This window comes from Pseudorasbora parva, chromosome 7, assembly GCF_024679245.1.
Source record: "Pseudorasbora parva isolate DD20220531a chromosome 7, ASM2467924v1, whole genome shotgun sequence".
NCBI classification, from domain to species: Eukaryota; Metazoa; Chordata; class Actinopteri; order Cypriniformes; family Gobionidae; genus Pseudorasbora; species Pseudorasbora parva.
In genome coordinates, this window is record NC_090178.1 from 4794402 (window position 1) to 4811926 (window position 17525).

The following is a 17525-nucleotide window of genomic DNA, read 5'->3' on the forward strand; positions in this document are numbered from 1 at the left end:
CCGACGAAAATAGTTCCAGAGGAATGCAACACTCAGCGCTGTGTTTTGATACTAAATGATTCAGCGTTTTGAATGAATCATTTGAATAAACGACTCAATGACTCACTTATGAAGACGATCACTTGCTGCCTCCTATTGGCGGTTATGTTTAAAAGTATGATTGCATGTTTTATTTAGAACATCAATCTTATAACATTATTTATTGCAGCTGTATTTTTTGCAGTTTATATTATTTAATTTGATTGGTAACAGCCTACAGTGTCATTACTATTATAACTGAATTTATTAATCAAATGTAAGAATTTAACATGAAAGTGATGATTAATCGCGATTATTCACAGAAAATAATGTGATTAATCACGATTAAACATTTTAATCGTTGCCCAGCACTAATATATATATATATATATATATATATATATATATATATATATATATATATATATATATATATATATATATATATATATTGGGGGTTGAACGACTTCCATTTTTTTAAAGTCGACATTTATGTGATGAAAGTCGAGTCGACGTCGACTAGACGCTGATGACGTCATTAAAGAACATATAAGCCTGAACCTCGAGCTGAGACGCAAACGTGGGTCTTCTTATGCCCAGGACAGCTATGCCATATGACACAGCAATGCCTATAAGGTTATTAATCCTACATAACAGCTTTTGTATCAGTTCTTTTGTCTTATGGTTGTTATAGTTCTCACATATTTAGCACAATAAAGATTACATGTATATGAATGCATTAGTGAGTGGTTGTGTGTGAATTAATTCTACCTGGCAGCTTCTCTCTATTAATAGTGAAGTTGTAAGTTTTAGTTATCAAGAAATATACGCTAGAACTTTTCAGTTTCTAAGCCATTTTATTGATAAATCCCAGAACTGTGTTGACAATACATTTCTGTGCTACTGAATGGTTTAGTGTGAGGCGCGCGCGATCTCTGCGTGATCAGGCTATGTGTGTGCGTTGCAATGCAGCACTCAGTTTAATGCGATAATTAACGTATCTGTACAATAAGCGTGAATTCTCCCGATCAATTTTGAGCATCCAGATGGTATAACCAAACATGTCTGTTTGAAATGCTGTTTCATGCATACTGAGCTTTTTACACTGTTAAAGACTTGGATTCCCATCCTAAACATAGACAAAGTTTCAAAAAATAATGTTGGACATTTGATAGAGTATTTCTGTGTCAAAAATAGTCCTTCCGGTTTCTCACAAGTTTCAGAGAGTTTTTTTCGAGTATGGCTCGACTTGGCGTTAATGGAGCGGAAGGTCCTTGTATGGGCCGTACGGGCTCTTCTCCCTGTAGGGTGCGCGCGCGAGACAGGAAATGCACGCCCATAAACACTCGCTCAAGGTGCAGATCCAGTCGTCCGTGAACAATTGGGGCAGATCCATGTCGGTTATAGTCCGCGCCGCGCTCCACTTTATTCCTATGGGTGACGTCGAGCGACTTCAACGCTTCAGCACAGCATTCCGGGAAGGCAGCGCTGCATTTGAACCGATTTGAACGCAGAAATAACGGGAAGCTTCACAACATCGCTTAAGTTCGCGTCGCAAAGTGGATCTCCACACTCCAAGAAGTGTGTTTTTGATGGAGCGGTCCCAGCGATAAAGGTTCGGTCCTGCTTTAGAAGCAGCCGGTGAGTAAAACTGCTTCAAATGTCTGTGCTGTCGGCTATCGTCGCGTGAGTAAACATCAGTAAACGACATGGTCGCGCGCTTCGTCATTCAAATGCGCTAACGGACTCCATTGCTGTTCTCTGTATAACGTTACACTAGTCTGACGTGCAAAACCGTTTTGCTTGCTACTGCTAAGGTTTAGTCGCATACAATAGTCCATAAACCGAATCATGTCCTCATAAACTGCGAGTAAAGTCACACAAATGTTGACAGGCCACTAAATACAGTCCATACCACAGAGACGGACGTCCTGCTGCTGCTGTTTCTCCTGTTCAATTTATTTCAGCCTCAGATTTGATTCTGGATCATATATCTATTAGCTGAGATCGATAGCGATGGGTTTCTCCACGCTTGAGGACGTCACCGCTTTGCGCTCGTCATTCTTTAGCTCCGCCCACACGATACGCCTCCAGGCGCTCGATTTTTTCCGGAAAGACTCGGTACAGCCTATATTTCTTTTATAAATATAATAAAACTAAAGACTTTTCGGAGATATGAAGGATGCAATACTACTCTATAGGTACTCAAGATTGACATGAGATTGACTGAAACTGAGTCTTTCACCCCCCCTTTAAGGTCAACTAGTCGATTAGTTGACTAGTCGGTGCAACCCCTAATATATATATATATATATATATATATATATATATATATATATATATATATATATATATATATATATATATATATATATATATATATATATATGTAGTAATTTTGCACTGGAAACTTCTGTCACCATGTGTAAACATACTTGGCCATGGAGCTCTTTCTGATTTCTGATTAGGAATAAAAATATACCTCCACACACTGTATAACTCCAAACTGGGAAGAAAGTGACCTCACAGGAACAAGTTTGTGATGGTCTATCTAAAGAGATGGCAAGGTAAAAACAAGCAGTTCATATAAATAAATAATTCATGTGCAGTGAGTAAATGGTTCAGAAAAGGTTTGAAAGCATAAAGAATGAAAGCATAATCACGTTTTATTGAAAGATTAGTAAATCTTATTTCATTCAAATTTCATTCACATTTCAAATTGCACTGCTGCAAAGATTTAAGTAAAATATTAATGCAATGAGAATGTGAACACTTGATTTTCTCTTCCGAAAACCATTTTTAAGCTGCTCCTCTTCGGTCCATCCATAAAGCATTGGGTCACGGTGGCGTAATAGAAGGACATGCATTGAAGACGCATATGAAAGCAATCAAAGCACATCAATCAATGCAAAACCAGGCGTGATATGTTAGCGGATGCTGTCATCAGAGCTCTGTGTTCTCTCCTCTGGTTTCCGGCGGTTGAATAAAGGGCAGAGGAAAGCCGAGCGGCAACTAGAAGGAAGCAGCCGCCTCACCAGCTCCAGCAACACCTTCTTGAACGTCTCTCTAAGCACTGAAGAAGAGAAGTAGAATACGAAAGGGTCAAGACATGCATTCAGCGTGCTGGTGAGCAGAGCAGGTATTCTCCAATTACTGCTGTAGCCGCCGACAAATCCCTCCACATGTGAGATGCTGAAGGGCATGAAGCAGATGACAAAGACCAGAAGCGTTCCCAAAGCCATCCCGATGGCTCTATAACGTTTCTTGGCGTGAACTTTGGATAGACGGGAAAGTATGCAGATGCACTTGATGTAGCAGAAGCAGCAGATGAGGAAAGGAATAAGGAAGAAAACAATAAAAAGCTCCAGGCGAACCGGCAGGAGGATCTCGAGCTGTTCGGTGCTGAATTCTTCATAACAGGTGTTACGCTTGGATGGATCGGTGAAGTTGGGATTTGAATGTTCATGGTATTGCATGATGTAGACGATGCTGCAGTGAGCCATGGAAATCACCCAGAATATGACGCTGGCTATCAGGGCATTTAGAGGGTTGCGTTTCAGCTTGTATTTAATGGGGAAAGCTACACTCAGGTATCGCTCCACACTGATGGCCGTCAGGTGGAGGGTGCTGATGTAGATGGAGGAGAAAAAGATGAATACCGACAGTGGGCAGAGGAAGTACGGCATCGTCCATTTCATGTTGGCTGCCTCCACCATGCGAAATGGCAGGAAAAAGAGGAAGATCAGGTCAGAGATGTTTAAACTGAGTAACAGCACGTCCATCGGGGTGGGGCGTTGGCGGACCTTCTGGAAGAAGGTGTAAAAAGCCAAAATGTTGGCGGGAATGCCTGTGATCAACGTAAATCCGTAGACCCCCAACACCAGGTTACTGAGACCCACCGTCCACGCCATCGTCACTGTAGATGCCACGAACGCTCTGTAAGAAAAGACATTGATAGTCAAAAATACAAGTATTGAATTCAAACACATTGCCCTGTTAGAACTCACTACAGCAAGAAGTAACAAAGCCAAACCAAAAACACTTAATTCCAACACTGAATTTGTCACAAAACTATCTCATATAACTCGATAGGCCACCCATACTGATTTTATCTGAATATTATCAAGAAGGAGCAGGGAGAGTCCTGAAACTGTGTTGTTGATGTTAATCCACCCCCCAATTGCTATTATTTATTTATTTAATTATTTTCTTTTTTTGACAAGCAAACTCTGGATTTGTACATAGTTATTTGTGGTCGCACCTGTGGACCATGTTCAACCTTGGAATAAATAAATAATCATTAAAAAAATTCAAGTATTTTATTGTTAAGTTGCATGGATCAATATGGAAGCCCATTTCCACCATATAATAACAAACATTATTTGGTAAATCACAATTATGACAAAAAGTAATTATGAGATAACATATCAGACTTATGAAAATAAATAAAATACAAACCCGATTCCAGTTGGGACACCGCATAAATTGTGAATAAAAACAAAATGCAATGATGTGGAAATTTCAGAATACAACCTAGATGACATATCAAATGTTTAAACTGAGAAAATGTATAATTTTAATGGAAAATATGTTGATTTTAAATTTCATGGCATTAACACATCTCAAAAAACTTGGGACAAGGCAATGTGTGGCATCCCCTCTTCTTTTTATAACAGTCTGCAAACATCTGGGGACTGAGGAGACAAGTTTCTGGAGTTAGGAATGTTCCATTCTTGTCTAATACAGACTTCTAGTTGCTCAACTGTCTTAGGTCTTCTTTGTCGCAGCTTCCTCTTTATGATGCGCCAAATGTTTTCTATGGGTGAAAGATCTGTACTGCAGGCTGGCCATTTCAGTACCCGGATCCTTCTTCTACGCAGAAATTATGTTATAATTGATGCAGTATGTGGTCTGGCATTGTCATTTTGGAAAATCCAAGGTCTTCCCTGAAAGAGACGACGTCTGGAGGGGAGCATATGTTGTTCTAGAACTTGGATATACCTTTCAGCATTGATGGTGCCTTTCCAGATGTGTAAGCTGCTCATGCCACACACACTCATGCGACCCCATATCATCAGAGATGCAGTTTCTGAACTGAGCGCTGATAACAAATTGGGTTGTCCTTGTCCTCTTTAGTCCGGATGGCATGGTGTCCCAATTTTCCAAAAAAGAACTTCAAATTGTGATTCGTCTGACTACAGAACAGTTTTCCACATTGCCACAGTCCATTTTAAATGAGCCTTGGCCCGAGAAAACGGCTGCGCTTCTGGATCATGTTTAGATATGGCTTCTTTTTTGACCTATAGAGTTTTAGCCGGCGACGGCGAATGGCACGGTGGATTATGTTCACAACCATGTTTTCTGGAAGTATTCCTGAGCCCATGTTGTGATCTCCATTACAGTAGCATTCCTGTATGGGATGCTGTGCCGTCTAAAGGCCCGAAGATCACGGGCATACAGTCTGGTTTTCCAGCCTTGACCCTTACGCACCGAGATTGTTCCAGATTCTCTGAATCTTTGGATGATATTATGCACTGTAGATGATGTTACCTTCAAAATCTTTGCAATTTTTCTCTAAGAAACTCCTTTCTGATATTGTCCCACTATTTTCGCCACAGCATTGGGGAATTGGTAATCCTCTGCCCATCTTGATTTCTGAGAGACACTGCCACTCTGAGAGGCTCTTTTTATACCCAATCATGTTGCCAAATTAACCTGATAAGTAGCAAATTGGTCCTCCAGCTGTTTCTTACATGTACATTTAACTTTTCCAGCCTCTTACTGCTACCTGTCCGAACTTTTTTGGAATGTATAGCGCTCATGAAATCCAAAATGACCCAATATTTTGCATGAAATTTCAAAATGTCTCACTTTCAACATCTTATATGTTATCTATATTCTATTGTGAATAAAATATAACTTTATGAGATTTGTTTATTATTGCATTCATTTTTTCACAATTTGTACAGTGTCCCAACTTTTTTAGAATCGGGTTTGTAGAAATGGACAACATACTGAGATAAAGAAAAGAAATGACATACTAAATCATAATTGAGATAAAAAGTAAATTATGAGATGAAGAAAAAAGCATACTATCATAATTATGACATTTTCATAATTATTACAACAAAGTTGTGACATACTAAAAAAATTATGACATACTAAATCATAATTATGAGATAAAAAATCTTAAAACGCTAAAACAAAACTAATCATGACAAAAAAAAAGTTAAAAAAAAATGTTACAGTCAACAAGATGAAGTCGGCATAAAAGCCATACATATAAGTTAAATGGGAAAAACTGATACATTTCATTATATTAAAAAAAATGATGATATGAGTCAATTATGAGATTAAAAGATCAAAATTATGACATATAAAGCGAATTATGAGGGAAAAGATCATAATTCTAACATGCCATGCCTTCATTTCAATTTTTCCTGTAATGTAATTAGTCATAATAATAATGAATTGTGTGGTAATTTCGACTTGAAGCAAGAACAACTCCAGAATTCAAACTGGCTGACGATTAAACACTTTAACAATGTGTTTAACTGACGCTGTTAAGATTCTCACACTTGGCTCCTCACAAAAATAACATCCTTTAGACATGACAGGAAGTTGAAAAGCAACTTTTTATTACTAAAAATTGGCAAGTGAGGGTTGTCTTAAGTGGTCGACCAGTTCTCTCAGCTCCCCCACAGTCACACATGCAGCATCCTTTCTATTTTAGAGTAACTATAATGAAACAGCCAGAATCTCAGTCAGTTTAGATATCTTAGTTATTCTTTCTAATTTTATGTCAGGGGAATGTCCTTAAACACTAATCAAAAAAGTATAATTTTTTTCTCCTATTTTTAAAGAACGTTTGATGTACGTGTGAAATTGAAATGTTTAATTAGCATGATTCATGATATTACATGATGCACAACACTGTTAAATTAATTGAGATGATAAGGAGTGGATAGTGCCTTTATAGATGCAATATTCTGTCATTTTTTTCAACACCCCCCTCATATCAAACCCTGGTCTTAACCCCTGTTTTATTGGTTGGGTTTCGTTTGGGGTTTTTACGATACCGGTGCCAAACCCATACTTTTGAAACAGTACCGGTGCCTAAACGGTGCCTGAACCAATACTTTTAATTAAAAAACAAGCCACAAAACAATGGTAGATTACAATAAAGAATGCCTTTTTATTTATTTATTTTTTCATTTTTATAAATTCATTACATTTAACAATTTATTAAAAATTTTAAGTAGGCTATTCTTAAAATTTTGCAGAAATATGACCATACTCTCTGGCCAAATATTTTAAAACGCATCACCTTATTGTTTCCATGGCGATGCATCATGCTACTCACATGACACACAGCACTTTTTTCTTTTTTATTCAAAATATAGACAAACTTGTTAACTGATCTGATATTCTGATTTTCGAAATGTGTAAGTGAATCTGTGTTAGTTGATCTATAATGCGCTATGGGCGCCACCATGTTAGTTTGCGCCACAGAGAGTCGGATCTGTCGGGATTTACATCCAAATACTACTAAAATACATGAAAGTAAGTGACCGGTGAACTGAGAGAGGAATAGAGTAAACTATATAGTTAACTATATAATGGGTATTTGATATAAATAAGACACAGCCAAATTATAACTGAAAGGATTGTTATTGCGCTTCCATAGACACCAGTGTGTTTTGCTAGTACTTATGTGCTTTTAAATGTCGAAACCTAAAATAAAACTTAAGTGGTTGAAAACTAAGTAGTTGTGATATGCGCTGAGTGTGTCTTTCTCTCTGGCTCAGTGCCAGCGAAAGCACGTTTGAACTTAACCGAAATGGGGCACCAAAATCTGTGTTTGTGAAGTGACATTTATGATAGTTAAAATATAAACATTATTAAAAAGTTAACTAGCATATATTTATTTGTTTCATTCTTGAAAATGTTAATTCTAATGCTAGTTAATGCTAGTGGGTACGGAAAGTATTCAGACCCCCTTACATTTTTCACTTTTTGTTATATTGCAACCATTTGCTAAAATCATAGCTCGCAGCTGCAGGCATTCATGCAAACGGAACGGCGGAGCAAAGGGAGTGTTTCAACTTCTCAAACTAATTCCTATTAAAGTTAAGCTTCCAAAGGCATGAACTGAAAACGCGCCAGACTGAACAAGCGCTGTGAATGTATATGCCGCGAGCGCGGACACGTTTACCTCAGCTCTCTCATCATGAGAGCTCATTCAGCTCATTCATCACGGTGACCGTAATCTGACTCCTGCAGCGTTAGTGCTGTGACACTTCCTCAGCGGCTAAATCACATTCTACTGAACCTGAAGTACCTCTTTAAGGTTCCTAAGAGCACAGCGGCCTCTATAATCCTTATATTGAAGATGTATGGGACGACCAGAAACCGTCCTAGAGCTGGCCGTCCAGCCAAACTGAGCTATCGGGGGAGAAGAGCCTTGGTGAGAGAGGTAAAGAAGAACCCATGGATCACTGGCTGAGTTCCAGAGATGCAGTCGGGAGATGAGAGAAAGTTGTAGAAAGTCAACCATCACTGCAGCCCTCCACCAGTCGGGGCTTTATGGCAGAGTGGCCCGACGGAAGCCTCTCTTCAGTGCAAGACACATGAAAGTTTGCTAAAAAAAACTCCTGAAGGACTCCAAGATGGTGAGAAATGAGATTCTCTGGTCTGATGAGACCGAGATAGAACTTTTTGGCCTTAATTCTAAGCAGTATGTGTGGAGAAAACCAGGCACTGATCATCACCTATCCAATACAGTCCCAACAGTGAAGCATGGATGTGGCAGCATCATGCTGTGGGGGTGTTTTTCAGCTGCAAGGACAGGGCGACTGGTTGCAATCAAGGGAAAGATGAATGCGGCCAAGTACAGGGATATCCTGGACAAAAACCTTCTCCATACTGCGGCAGTGGCTCAGTGGTTCATGTAGGTTGTCTACAAACCAGAAGGTTGGTGGTTCAATCCCCGGTTCCACCTGACCAAGTGTCGAAGTGTCCATGAGCAAGACACCTAACCCCAGCTGCTCCCGACGAGCTGGATGGCGCCTTACATGGCAGACATCGTCGTTGGTGTATGAATGGGTGAATGTGAGGCAAAAATGTAAAGCGCTTTGGATAAAAGCGCTATATAAATGCAGTCCATTTACCATAGTGCTCAAGACCGCAGAACGGACCTAAGGTTCACCTTCCAACGAGTAAGAATTTTAGCTACACAGCTAAAATAATGAGGGAGTGGCTTCCAGCATCCAGATGGTCCAGAGGAAGGTGGAGTCCATCCAGAACTGCCCACAACCCTTCACCATCAAGGAGTTACAAAGGTTCCTGGGTTTTGCTAACTTTTACCAATGCTTCATCCATAACTACATAACTTTCATCAATTCTCCACTCACTTCACTCAAGACCAGTCCATGTCTGTCCTGGAACCTGTCTGCCACACAAGCCTTCTAATGTCTGAAAGAAGCCTTTCTTACAACTCCCATCCTGGTCCATCCTTACACAGATCTGCCCTTCGTAGTAGAAGTAGAGACCTTCACTAACGGCATAGGAGCTGTGTAGTCATAGTGGCAGGGTGATCCTCTACGCCTCCATCCATGTGTCTTCTACTCCAGGAAGCTGTCCCTGGCAGAGCACCATTATGACATTGGCAACCATGAGCTTCTGGCAATTAAACAACCATGAAGAGTGTAGGCATTGGCTGGAGGGAGCTAACCATCAGTTTGAGGTCATCACAGATCATTGTACCTGGAGTACCTCCATGATGCTAAGAGACTCAACCCCCATCAAGTCAGATGGGCTCTCTTCTTCACAAGATTTCATTTCATCTTAACTCACTGACCTGGTCACAAGAACTCTAAAGCGGATGCCCTATCCCGTATGCACTATCCAGAACACCAGAATCCTGTCCTCCAGAACCAGTTCTCTCTCCAGCCATGATAGTAAGTCCCATCCAATGGTCTCTCGGCGATTAGATCATCCAAGCCATCTGCTCCACCTGAGGGACGGATGTTTGTCCCTTCTGCTTTGCGTCTGTCCCTCATGGACATAGCACACCTCTCCAGGCTCTGGACACCCAGGCAGCCAGCAAACCCACAATCACTATTAATGGCCCACCATGACCCAGGATGTCCCCAGAGATACAGCTCTGAAAAAAAATAAGAGACCACTTAAGTGGTCTCTTAATTTTTTCCAGAGATGTATATAAAGGCTGCTCAGTCTATGCTATGACCAACAGTCCACAAAAACTCCCGGAAGGTAAACTAGTTCCACTGCCCATTCCATGCCATCCCTGGTCCCATGTGGGAATTGACTTTATGACAGATCTGCCCTCTTCATAGTTCCACACCTGTGTCTTTTGTGGTCGTAGACCGGTTTTCCAAAGTCTGCAAATAATACCTCTAAAGGGTCTACCCACAGCATTTAAGTTTGTCAAGACTTCTTCAAGTTACTGGGAGTAACTGCCAGACTCAACACAAGATCCCGGAGATCGGGAGATACCTGCCACCAAAACCAGGACAGCTGGAGTGGTTTCCTCCAATGGGTAGAGTTCGCCTAAAACTCCCTCCGCCAGATTACCACAGGATTCACTCCGTTCCAGTGTATGCTTGGCTATCAACCACCGCTGTTCCCCTGGTCTGGCAAACCATTTGAGGTCCCAGCTGTCAACCACAGGTTAGCAAGAGGATATGGGACTTGTGTATCACTCCTCAAACCACATTCTTAACCTCTGTAATCTTCCCCCACAGGATCTGGCGTTGATGACATACCTCCTGTTCCTGAAGTCACCGAAGAGGAACTCATCTAATGGGTCCATAACATCCTTGACTCCAACGATGGGGTTGTCAACTGTAGTCTCTCATTGAATGGGGAGAATACGGCCCAGATCCTGGGTCGCCCGAGATGGTGTTCTGAATCCTTCACTGCTCACCTAGTTCCAAGAAGAACATCCCAACCGTCCTGCTCCCAGAGAAGACTCACCAGCAGCCATATCACCCTGTAGCCCAAGACTGGTTTCCCACTGAAGCTAAGCATGCCTGGTCAGTACCTGGATGGGAGACCAACTGGGAAAACTAGGAGCTGCTGGTAGAGGTGTTAGTGAGGCCAGCAGGGGGCGCTCACCCTGTGGTCTGTGTGGGTCCTAACACCCCAGTACAGTGATGGGGACACTATACTGACAAAGAGCACCGTCTTTCAGATGAGACGTTAAACCGAGGTTCTGACTCTCTGTGGTCGTTAAAAATCCCAGGATGTCCTTTGGAAAAAGAGTAGGGGTGTAACCCCGGCATCCTGGCCAAATTTGCCCATTGGCCTCTGTCCATCATGGCCTCCTAATCATCCCCCTCTCCTGATTGGCTTCATCACTCGGCCTCCTCTCCACCAATCAGCTGGTGTGTGGTGAGCGTTCTGGCGCAATATGGCTGCCGTCGCATCATCCAGGTGGATGCTGCACATTGGTGGTGGCTGAGGAGTTTCCCCCCTTCAATGTAAAGCGATTTGAGTGCCTTGAAAAGCGCTATATAAATCGAACACATTATTATTATTATTATGTATTGATTATTATTGAATAAGTATGGTTTCACTAATAATAAATGTACATTTGCATAAAGCATGCATATTTGTCCATACCCATGTTGATTAGTGTATTAAAAACTTATTTTAAACTTAATTTAAGATACATTTACAATTGCTAAAAATTTGCAATTAAATTGCGATTAATCGCAAGTTAACTCATGACAATCATGCGATTAATCGGGATTACATATTTTAATCGGTTGACAGCCCTAATTATTACCATTGTTTTCTCTAAAATACTGCTTTAAGAATAGCACAAAGGTGTGTGTGACTGTTAATAACAACTACAGAATTATGTTACATATTTATTTTGTATGAAAGCTAGCGTTAGTTACTTATCGATTAACAGTGCTGCACAAGCTCTCTCTCACAAAAAAAAAATGCATCTGCATAGAGAGAGAGAAGATAACTGTAAAATGAAAATTGACGTGCTAGGTTTCAATTTTGTTCTTGCTTGCATTTTTTCTGTCAAAAAACTTAAACAGCCAAAACAAGAATTATGAAGGTAGGCATGTGTTTGTGTGCGTCTTGCAGACTGTCAACATCACATAGAGATTAAAAAATGTAAAAATTGCTGCAGATTAAATTGAACCTCTAGAAGTACCATATTCACATTATTTTATTTGGGCAGAAACCCTTATCACTAGATGTGTCCCGATAGTCAGACTGTATTATTTTCTTCACAACCAATTTTTAATGTTAAAAAATATGAGAATATATGAACCGCCTCAAACCCCAAGTCCCATCCCATCACACTGATAGTACTCAATAAAAAAGAAAAAATTAAAGATTGGCAGGTCTGAATATATGTTTGTGTGTGTGTGTGTGTGTGTGTGTGTTTGTATATATATATATAGTACATTGTAATAATCATTGTTACATAAAACTCTATTTAGAAATTACATTTAGAAATATGGGTTCCACATCCATGTAATATTTTTTCTATAGCCTATAGTTCTGAGAAGGTTGTCATTTTCTAACCAAAACTGACCAAAAGTATAAAGAAATTAAGCATTAGAACTTTCAAAAAAAACATCATCACAAACAAATCTGAAAAGAAAAAAACTGTGTACCTTATTTAATCAGTCCAGTACTACAGAAATGATGATGCGATTCTCCTCCGGTCTTCAGAGCTTTGTCTCATTATGTCATTTTGACACAAGCTGCATCTATGATGACAAAACAGGAAAGAAGCAACACATTTTTTGTTTTACTGAAAGTGGTGTTTTTTTTTTAACAGCACAGCCACAGAATGCTTTTTCTGTACATTGCAGACATCTATATATGTATGAATTTGGTTGTTGTTGAAAGTCAAAGAGGGCAGTTTCTTCTACTACAAACCTCATAATGAGAATTTCGTGTGATAGTTGACTTTGTTGATGCTGCACACATGGTGTGTGTGCTCACCTGCACACACTGCTCACCTGATAATGCGTACAATAAACTCTGTTAGAGAGCTAAATATGGCAATTTATTTGAACACCATAAAACACCATACTCACCTGTTGAGTAGTAAAAACACCATCTCCCATCTCTTTAGATTTATAATCTCTCAGTTCTCAACATCTCCGAAAAAGCACGCAAATGTTGATTCTTGTTTTATTACGAGCTCTGTCGAGTTAGATTTTTCCAGCAGATACCGGCGGGATCTTAAAAAGTCTTAAATGTCTTAAATTTCAAAATCTAAATTTTAGGCCTTAAAAAGTCTTAAAGGGGGGGTGAAACACTCAGTTTCAGTCAATCTCATGTCAATCTTGAGTACCTATAGAGTAGTATTGCATCCTTCATATCTCCGAAAAGTCTTTAGTTTTATTATATTTATAAAAGAAATATAGGCTGTACCGAGTCTTTCCGGAAAAAAACGAGCGCCTGGAGGCGTATCGTGTGGGCGGAGCTAAAGAATGACGAGCGCGAACAAAGCGGTGACGTCCTCAAGCCTGGAGAAACCCATCGCTATCGAGCTCAGCTAATAGATATATGATCCAGAATCAAATCTGAGGCTGAAATAAATTGAACAGGAGAAACAGCAACAGCAGGACGTCCGTCTCTGTGGTATGGACTGTATTCAGTGGCCTGTCAGCAGTTGTGTGTCTTTACTCGCAGTTTATGAGGACATGATTCGGTTTATGGACTATTGTATGCGACTAAACCTTAGCAGTAGCAAGCAAAACGGTTCTGCACGTCAGACTAGTGTAACGTTATACAGAGAACAGCAATGGAGTCCGTTAGCGCATTTGAATGACGAAGCGCGCGATCGTGTCGTTTACTGATGTTTACTCACGCGACGATAGCCGACAGCACAGACATTTGAAGCAGTTTTACTCACCGGCTGCTTCCAAAGCAGGACCGAACCTTTATCGCTGGGACCGCTCCGTCAAAAACACACTTCTTTGGTATGATTTGGTGAAGTCCTGACAGCAGTGGCGTGGAAATCCACTTTGAGACGCGACTGAAGCGATGTTGTGAAGCTTCCCGTCATTTCTGCGTTCAAATCGGTTCAAACGCAGCGCTGCCTTCCCGGAATGCTGTGCTGAAGCGTCGAAGTCGCTCGACGTCTCCCATAGGAATAAAGTGGAGCGCGGCGGGGACTATAACGACAGAAGTGTTCACGGACGACTGGATCTGCAGCTGAGCGAGTGTTTACGGGCGTGCATTTCCTCTCTTACTCTAGTGACGCGTGCGCACCCTACCGGGAGAAGAGCCCGTACGGCCCATACAAGGACCTTCCGCTCTATTGACGTCAAGCCGACCCATACTCGAAAAAAACTCTCCGAAACTTATGAGAAACCGGAAGGAGTATTTTTGACACAGAAATACTCTATCAAACGTCCAACATTAGTTTTTGAAACTTTGTCTATGTTTAGGATGAGAATCCAAGTCTTTAACAGTGTAAAAAGCTCAGTATGCATGAAACAGCATTTCACCCCCCCTTTAAATTCGCTGCAGTATTGAGTTCTAGGTCTTAAACAGGTCCTAATTTTCCTACGTCCATGTAATGCCCACTATGGTGTGTGTGTGTGTGTGTCTGTTTATTCTTTGTGTGTGTTGCAGTTCTTTCATTCGCTAGTCCTTGCTGTATTAAAACTACAAATGAGGCCAACATGCATCTTTTATTGCAGCCAATTAGCTTTTGTGTTATTTGCGCGAGTCACATAAAACTTTTTTATTCTTCAGACAGTTCTCCAGTTCTTCCAGTTCCGCGATCGTGAAAACGAAGGCGTATTCTTCTCACCTGCCATCTCACATAATGACCAAATAAAAGTATGTTATGCCTCATAGCCCTAAAAAAAAAAAAAAAAAAAAAGAGTTAATAAAGGCGATATAAACCCCAAACTCAATTTGCTACTGACACTGGCTGTGGATTCACTGGTTTAAAATAACAACACTTATAATAGGCTTACCATAGTGAATCAGGGTCAGACAAAAACATGTTTTGGAAGAAGATACGCACCTCAGCTTCATTGTCATCCCTAAGACACACCCCTTACCGCATTCATTTCCGGCTTTTGTTCACACGGCTCATTCCAGGACTGATCCCGCCAATATTACTAGGTCCCCGTTCTGGGATCAATCCCAGAACGTGTTTGCATTCACACAGAAGGAACTCTGGCAATTTTACAGCAATTTAATGTGCTGTGTGAAAGGGGCTTTAAAGGAACAGTTCACTTTGAAATTAAATGTTGATATGTTTTAGCTTACCTCATGCGCATCCGAGATGTAAGAGTATTTGTTTCCCCAGTAGTTTCAATTTTGATCATTTTAGGTCAAACCGTTCTTGTCTGTGCCTCACATAATGCAGGTCTATGGTCACCACCTCAAAGTGCACACACAGAGAAGTCCAAATTAAACAATCCCCCATCGTAAGTACACACTGATGGCCTAAGACACGAAACGAGCGGTTAGTGCGAGAAAACGAACAGTATTTATATCGTTCTTATCTCTTGTACACCACAGGAAACGCACGCGCGCCAAAATTGAAACTACTGGGGAAACAAATACTCTACATCTCGGATGCCCATGAGGTTAGCTAAAACATATCAAAATTTAATTTCAAAGTGAACTATCCCTTTAATGTACCTTTAATTTAAGGAATGCAGGTATATTTTTGAGCATTTCTATTAATCTTGCAAATCCAGCAACTAAAAGGTGGAAATAGATACATCATAGCTGTCATTTAATAAGGTGAAAAACAAAAATTACATTAACCAAAGTAATAACTTTAATCTGATACCTAAATTAAAAAACTACGTGTAACTTAACAGGCAGCCTCAAATGGCAACCTCTGTGTGGTGATCTTTTTTTTGTTTTTGTTCTGTGTTTAGTCAAGTGGTTCTCAAAGTGTGGGGCACACCCCCAAAAACACACACACACACACACACACACACACACACACACACACACACACAAAAAAGAAAACCACACTTACATCAGAGTATTTAAATGTGTGACTTGTCACCGTCTGAACAAGCCCAACACTGAAGTTGCTCCCCTTTGCCATAGAAAATCATTGAATGACTTTACACCTCAATAGAGTATGCATATCACTCTGTCCCATGTGCAGCTTTGGGATTCTCTAATCGCTCATATTATACTGATCTACAGGCAGAAACTAAATTCAGCTTAACCTATAATAAGATCTGTAAAAAGATGGACTAATGAAGCAGAGCAGGATTTACAAGCCTGCTTCAATTGCACTGATTGACTGTTTTTGAAACTGCAGCCACCAATCTGGGCGAGCTCACAGAGGCTGTAACATCAAACATTAGTTTCTGTGAGGATACATGCATTCCTACCAGGACATTCTTATCATTCACTAGTGATAAAACATTGTTTACTGGAAAACTCAAACAGATTTGCTTTGACAAAGACGATGCTTACAGAGATAAAATATTGTATAACCAGGCCAGAAACAGACTAACAAAGGAGATCAGACAAGCTAAAAGAAGCTACTCTGAAAAGCTGGAACAAAGCCAATGATTTGGCATCCATCTAAAATGGTCTGAAGAATCACTAGAACTAAAGGAACAATTCCAATTCCTAAAAAAACAACCCCACAACATAATCCCCCCTCTACCAAACTTTACTCTTGGCACAATACAGTCAGGCAAGTTCCATTCTCCTGGCAACCCCCAAATCCAGACTCGCCCGTGGGATTGCCAGACAGAGAAGGTGGATTGGTCACGCCAGAGAACACGTCTCACTGCTCTAGAGTCCAGCGGCTTGTTTACTCCACTGCATCTCACACTTTGCATTGCACTTGGTGATGTAAGGCTTGGATGAGCAGCTCGGCCATGGAAAAACCCATTCCATGAAACTCTCTACACACTGTTCTTGAGCTCATCTGAAGGCATTACAAAGGTCTGTTGCTATTGGTTTTGCAGAAAGTTGGTGACTTCTGCACACTGTGACCCTCAGCATGCGCTGACCCTGCTCTGTGATTTTACGTGGCCTAACACTTCATGGCCGAGTTATTGTTGTTCCCAATTTCTTCCACTTTGTTATAATACCATTAACAGTGGACCATGGAATATTTAGTAGTACAGTCAGGATGGCCGAGAAGATTATTGGATCCCTCCTGGCCAAGCTCTAAGATCTTTACACATGCAGAGTGAGGAATGGGACTAAGGAAACCACTTAGGACCCCACACACTCAGCCCAATTTCTCTTTGAACTGTTGCCCTCTGGCCTGAACAGTTAAAACCCTAATAATCATGCAATGTCTATCCTAAATTTCCATTTGTACATTACATTTTCTTTTTACATTTCTATTATAGTTTTATATTTAATTACATTTTTGTTATAGTGTAATAATTTCCATGTATATCTGCACTATGTCTGTACTTTCCTTCTGCACTTCAGTCACCAAGACAAATTCCTTGCTTGTGTAAACATGCTTGGCCATGGAGCTCTTTCTG

General features: G+C 40.5%; 1 protein-coding gene across 1 annotated transcript; it reads right to left on the minus strand.

The window, feature by feature from the left end:
- Positions 1-2666: 2666 nt before the first annotated feature.
- On the minus strand, positions 2667-12982 carry LOC137083543 (free fatty acid receptor 3-like). The gene is made up of 3 exons (XM_067449499.1): positions 12952-12982; positions 12684-12779; positions 2667-3954 (listed from the first exon to the last, which is right to left on the minus strand). Exon 3 carries the CDS (start codon positions 3927-3929, stop codon positions 2946-2948), a length of 984 nt encoding a protein of 327 aa, XP_067305600.1. The 5' UTR covers positions 3930-3954; positions 12684-12779; positions 12952-12982; the 3' UTR covers positions 2667-2945.
- Between the last annotated feature and the right edge of the window lie 4543 nt (positions 12983-17525).

What these genes read in the sequence shown, in the direction of transcription:
- LOC137083543 (XM_067449499.1), bottom strand. Translation starts at nt 3,929, where the DNA reads ATGGCGTGGACGGTGGGTCTCAGTAACCTGGTGTTGGGGGTCTACGGA.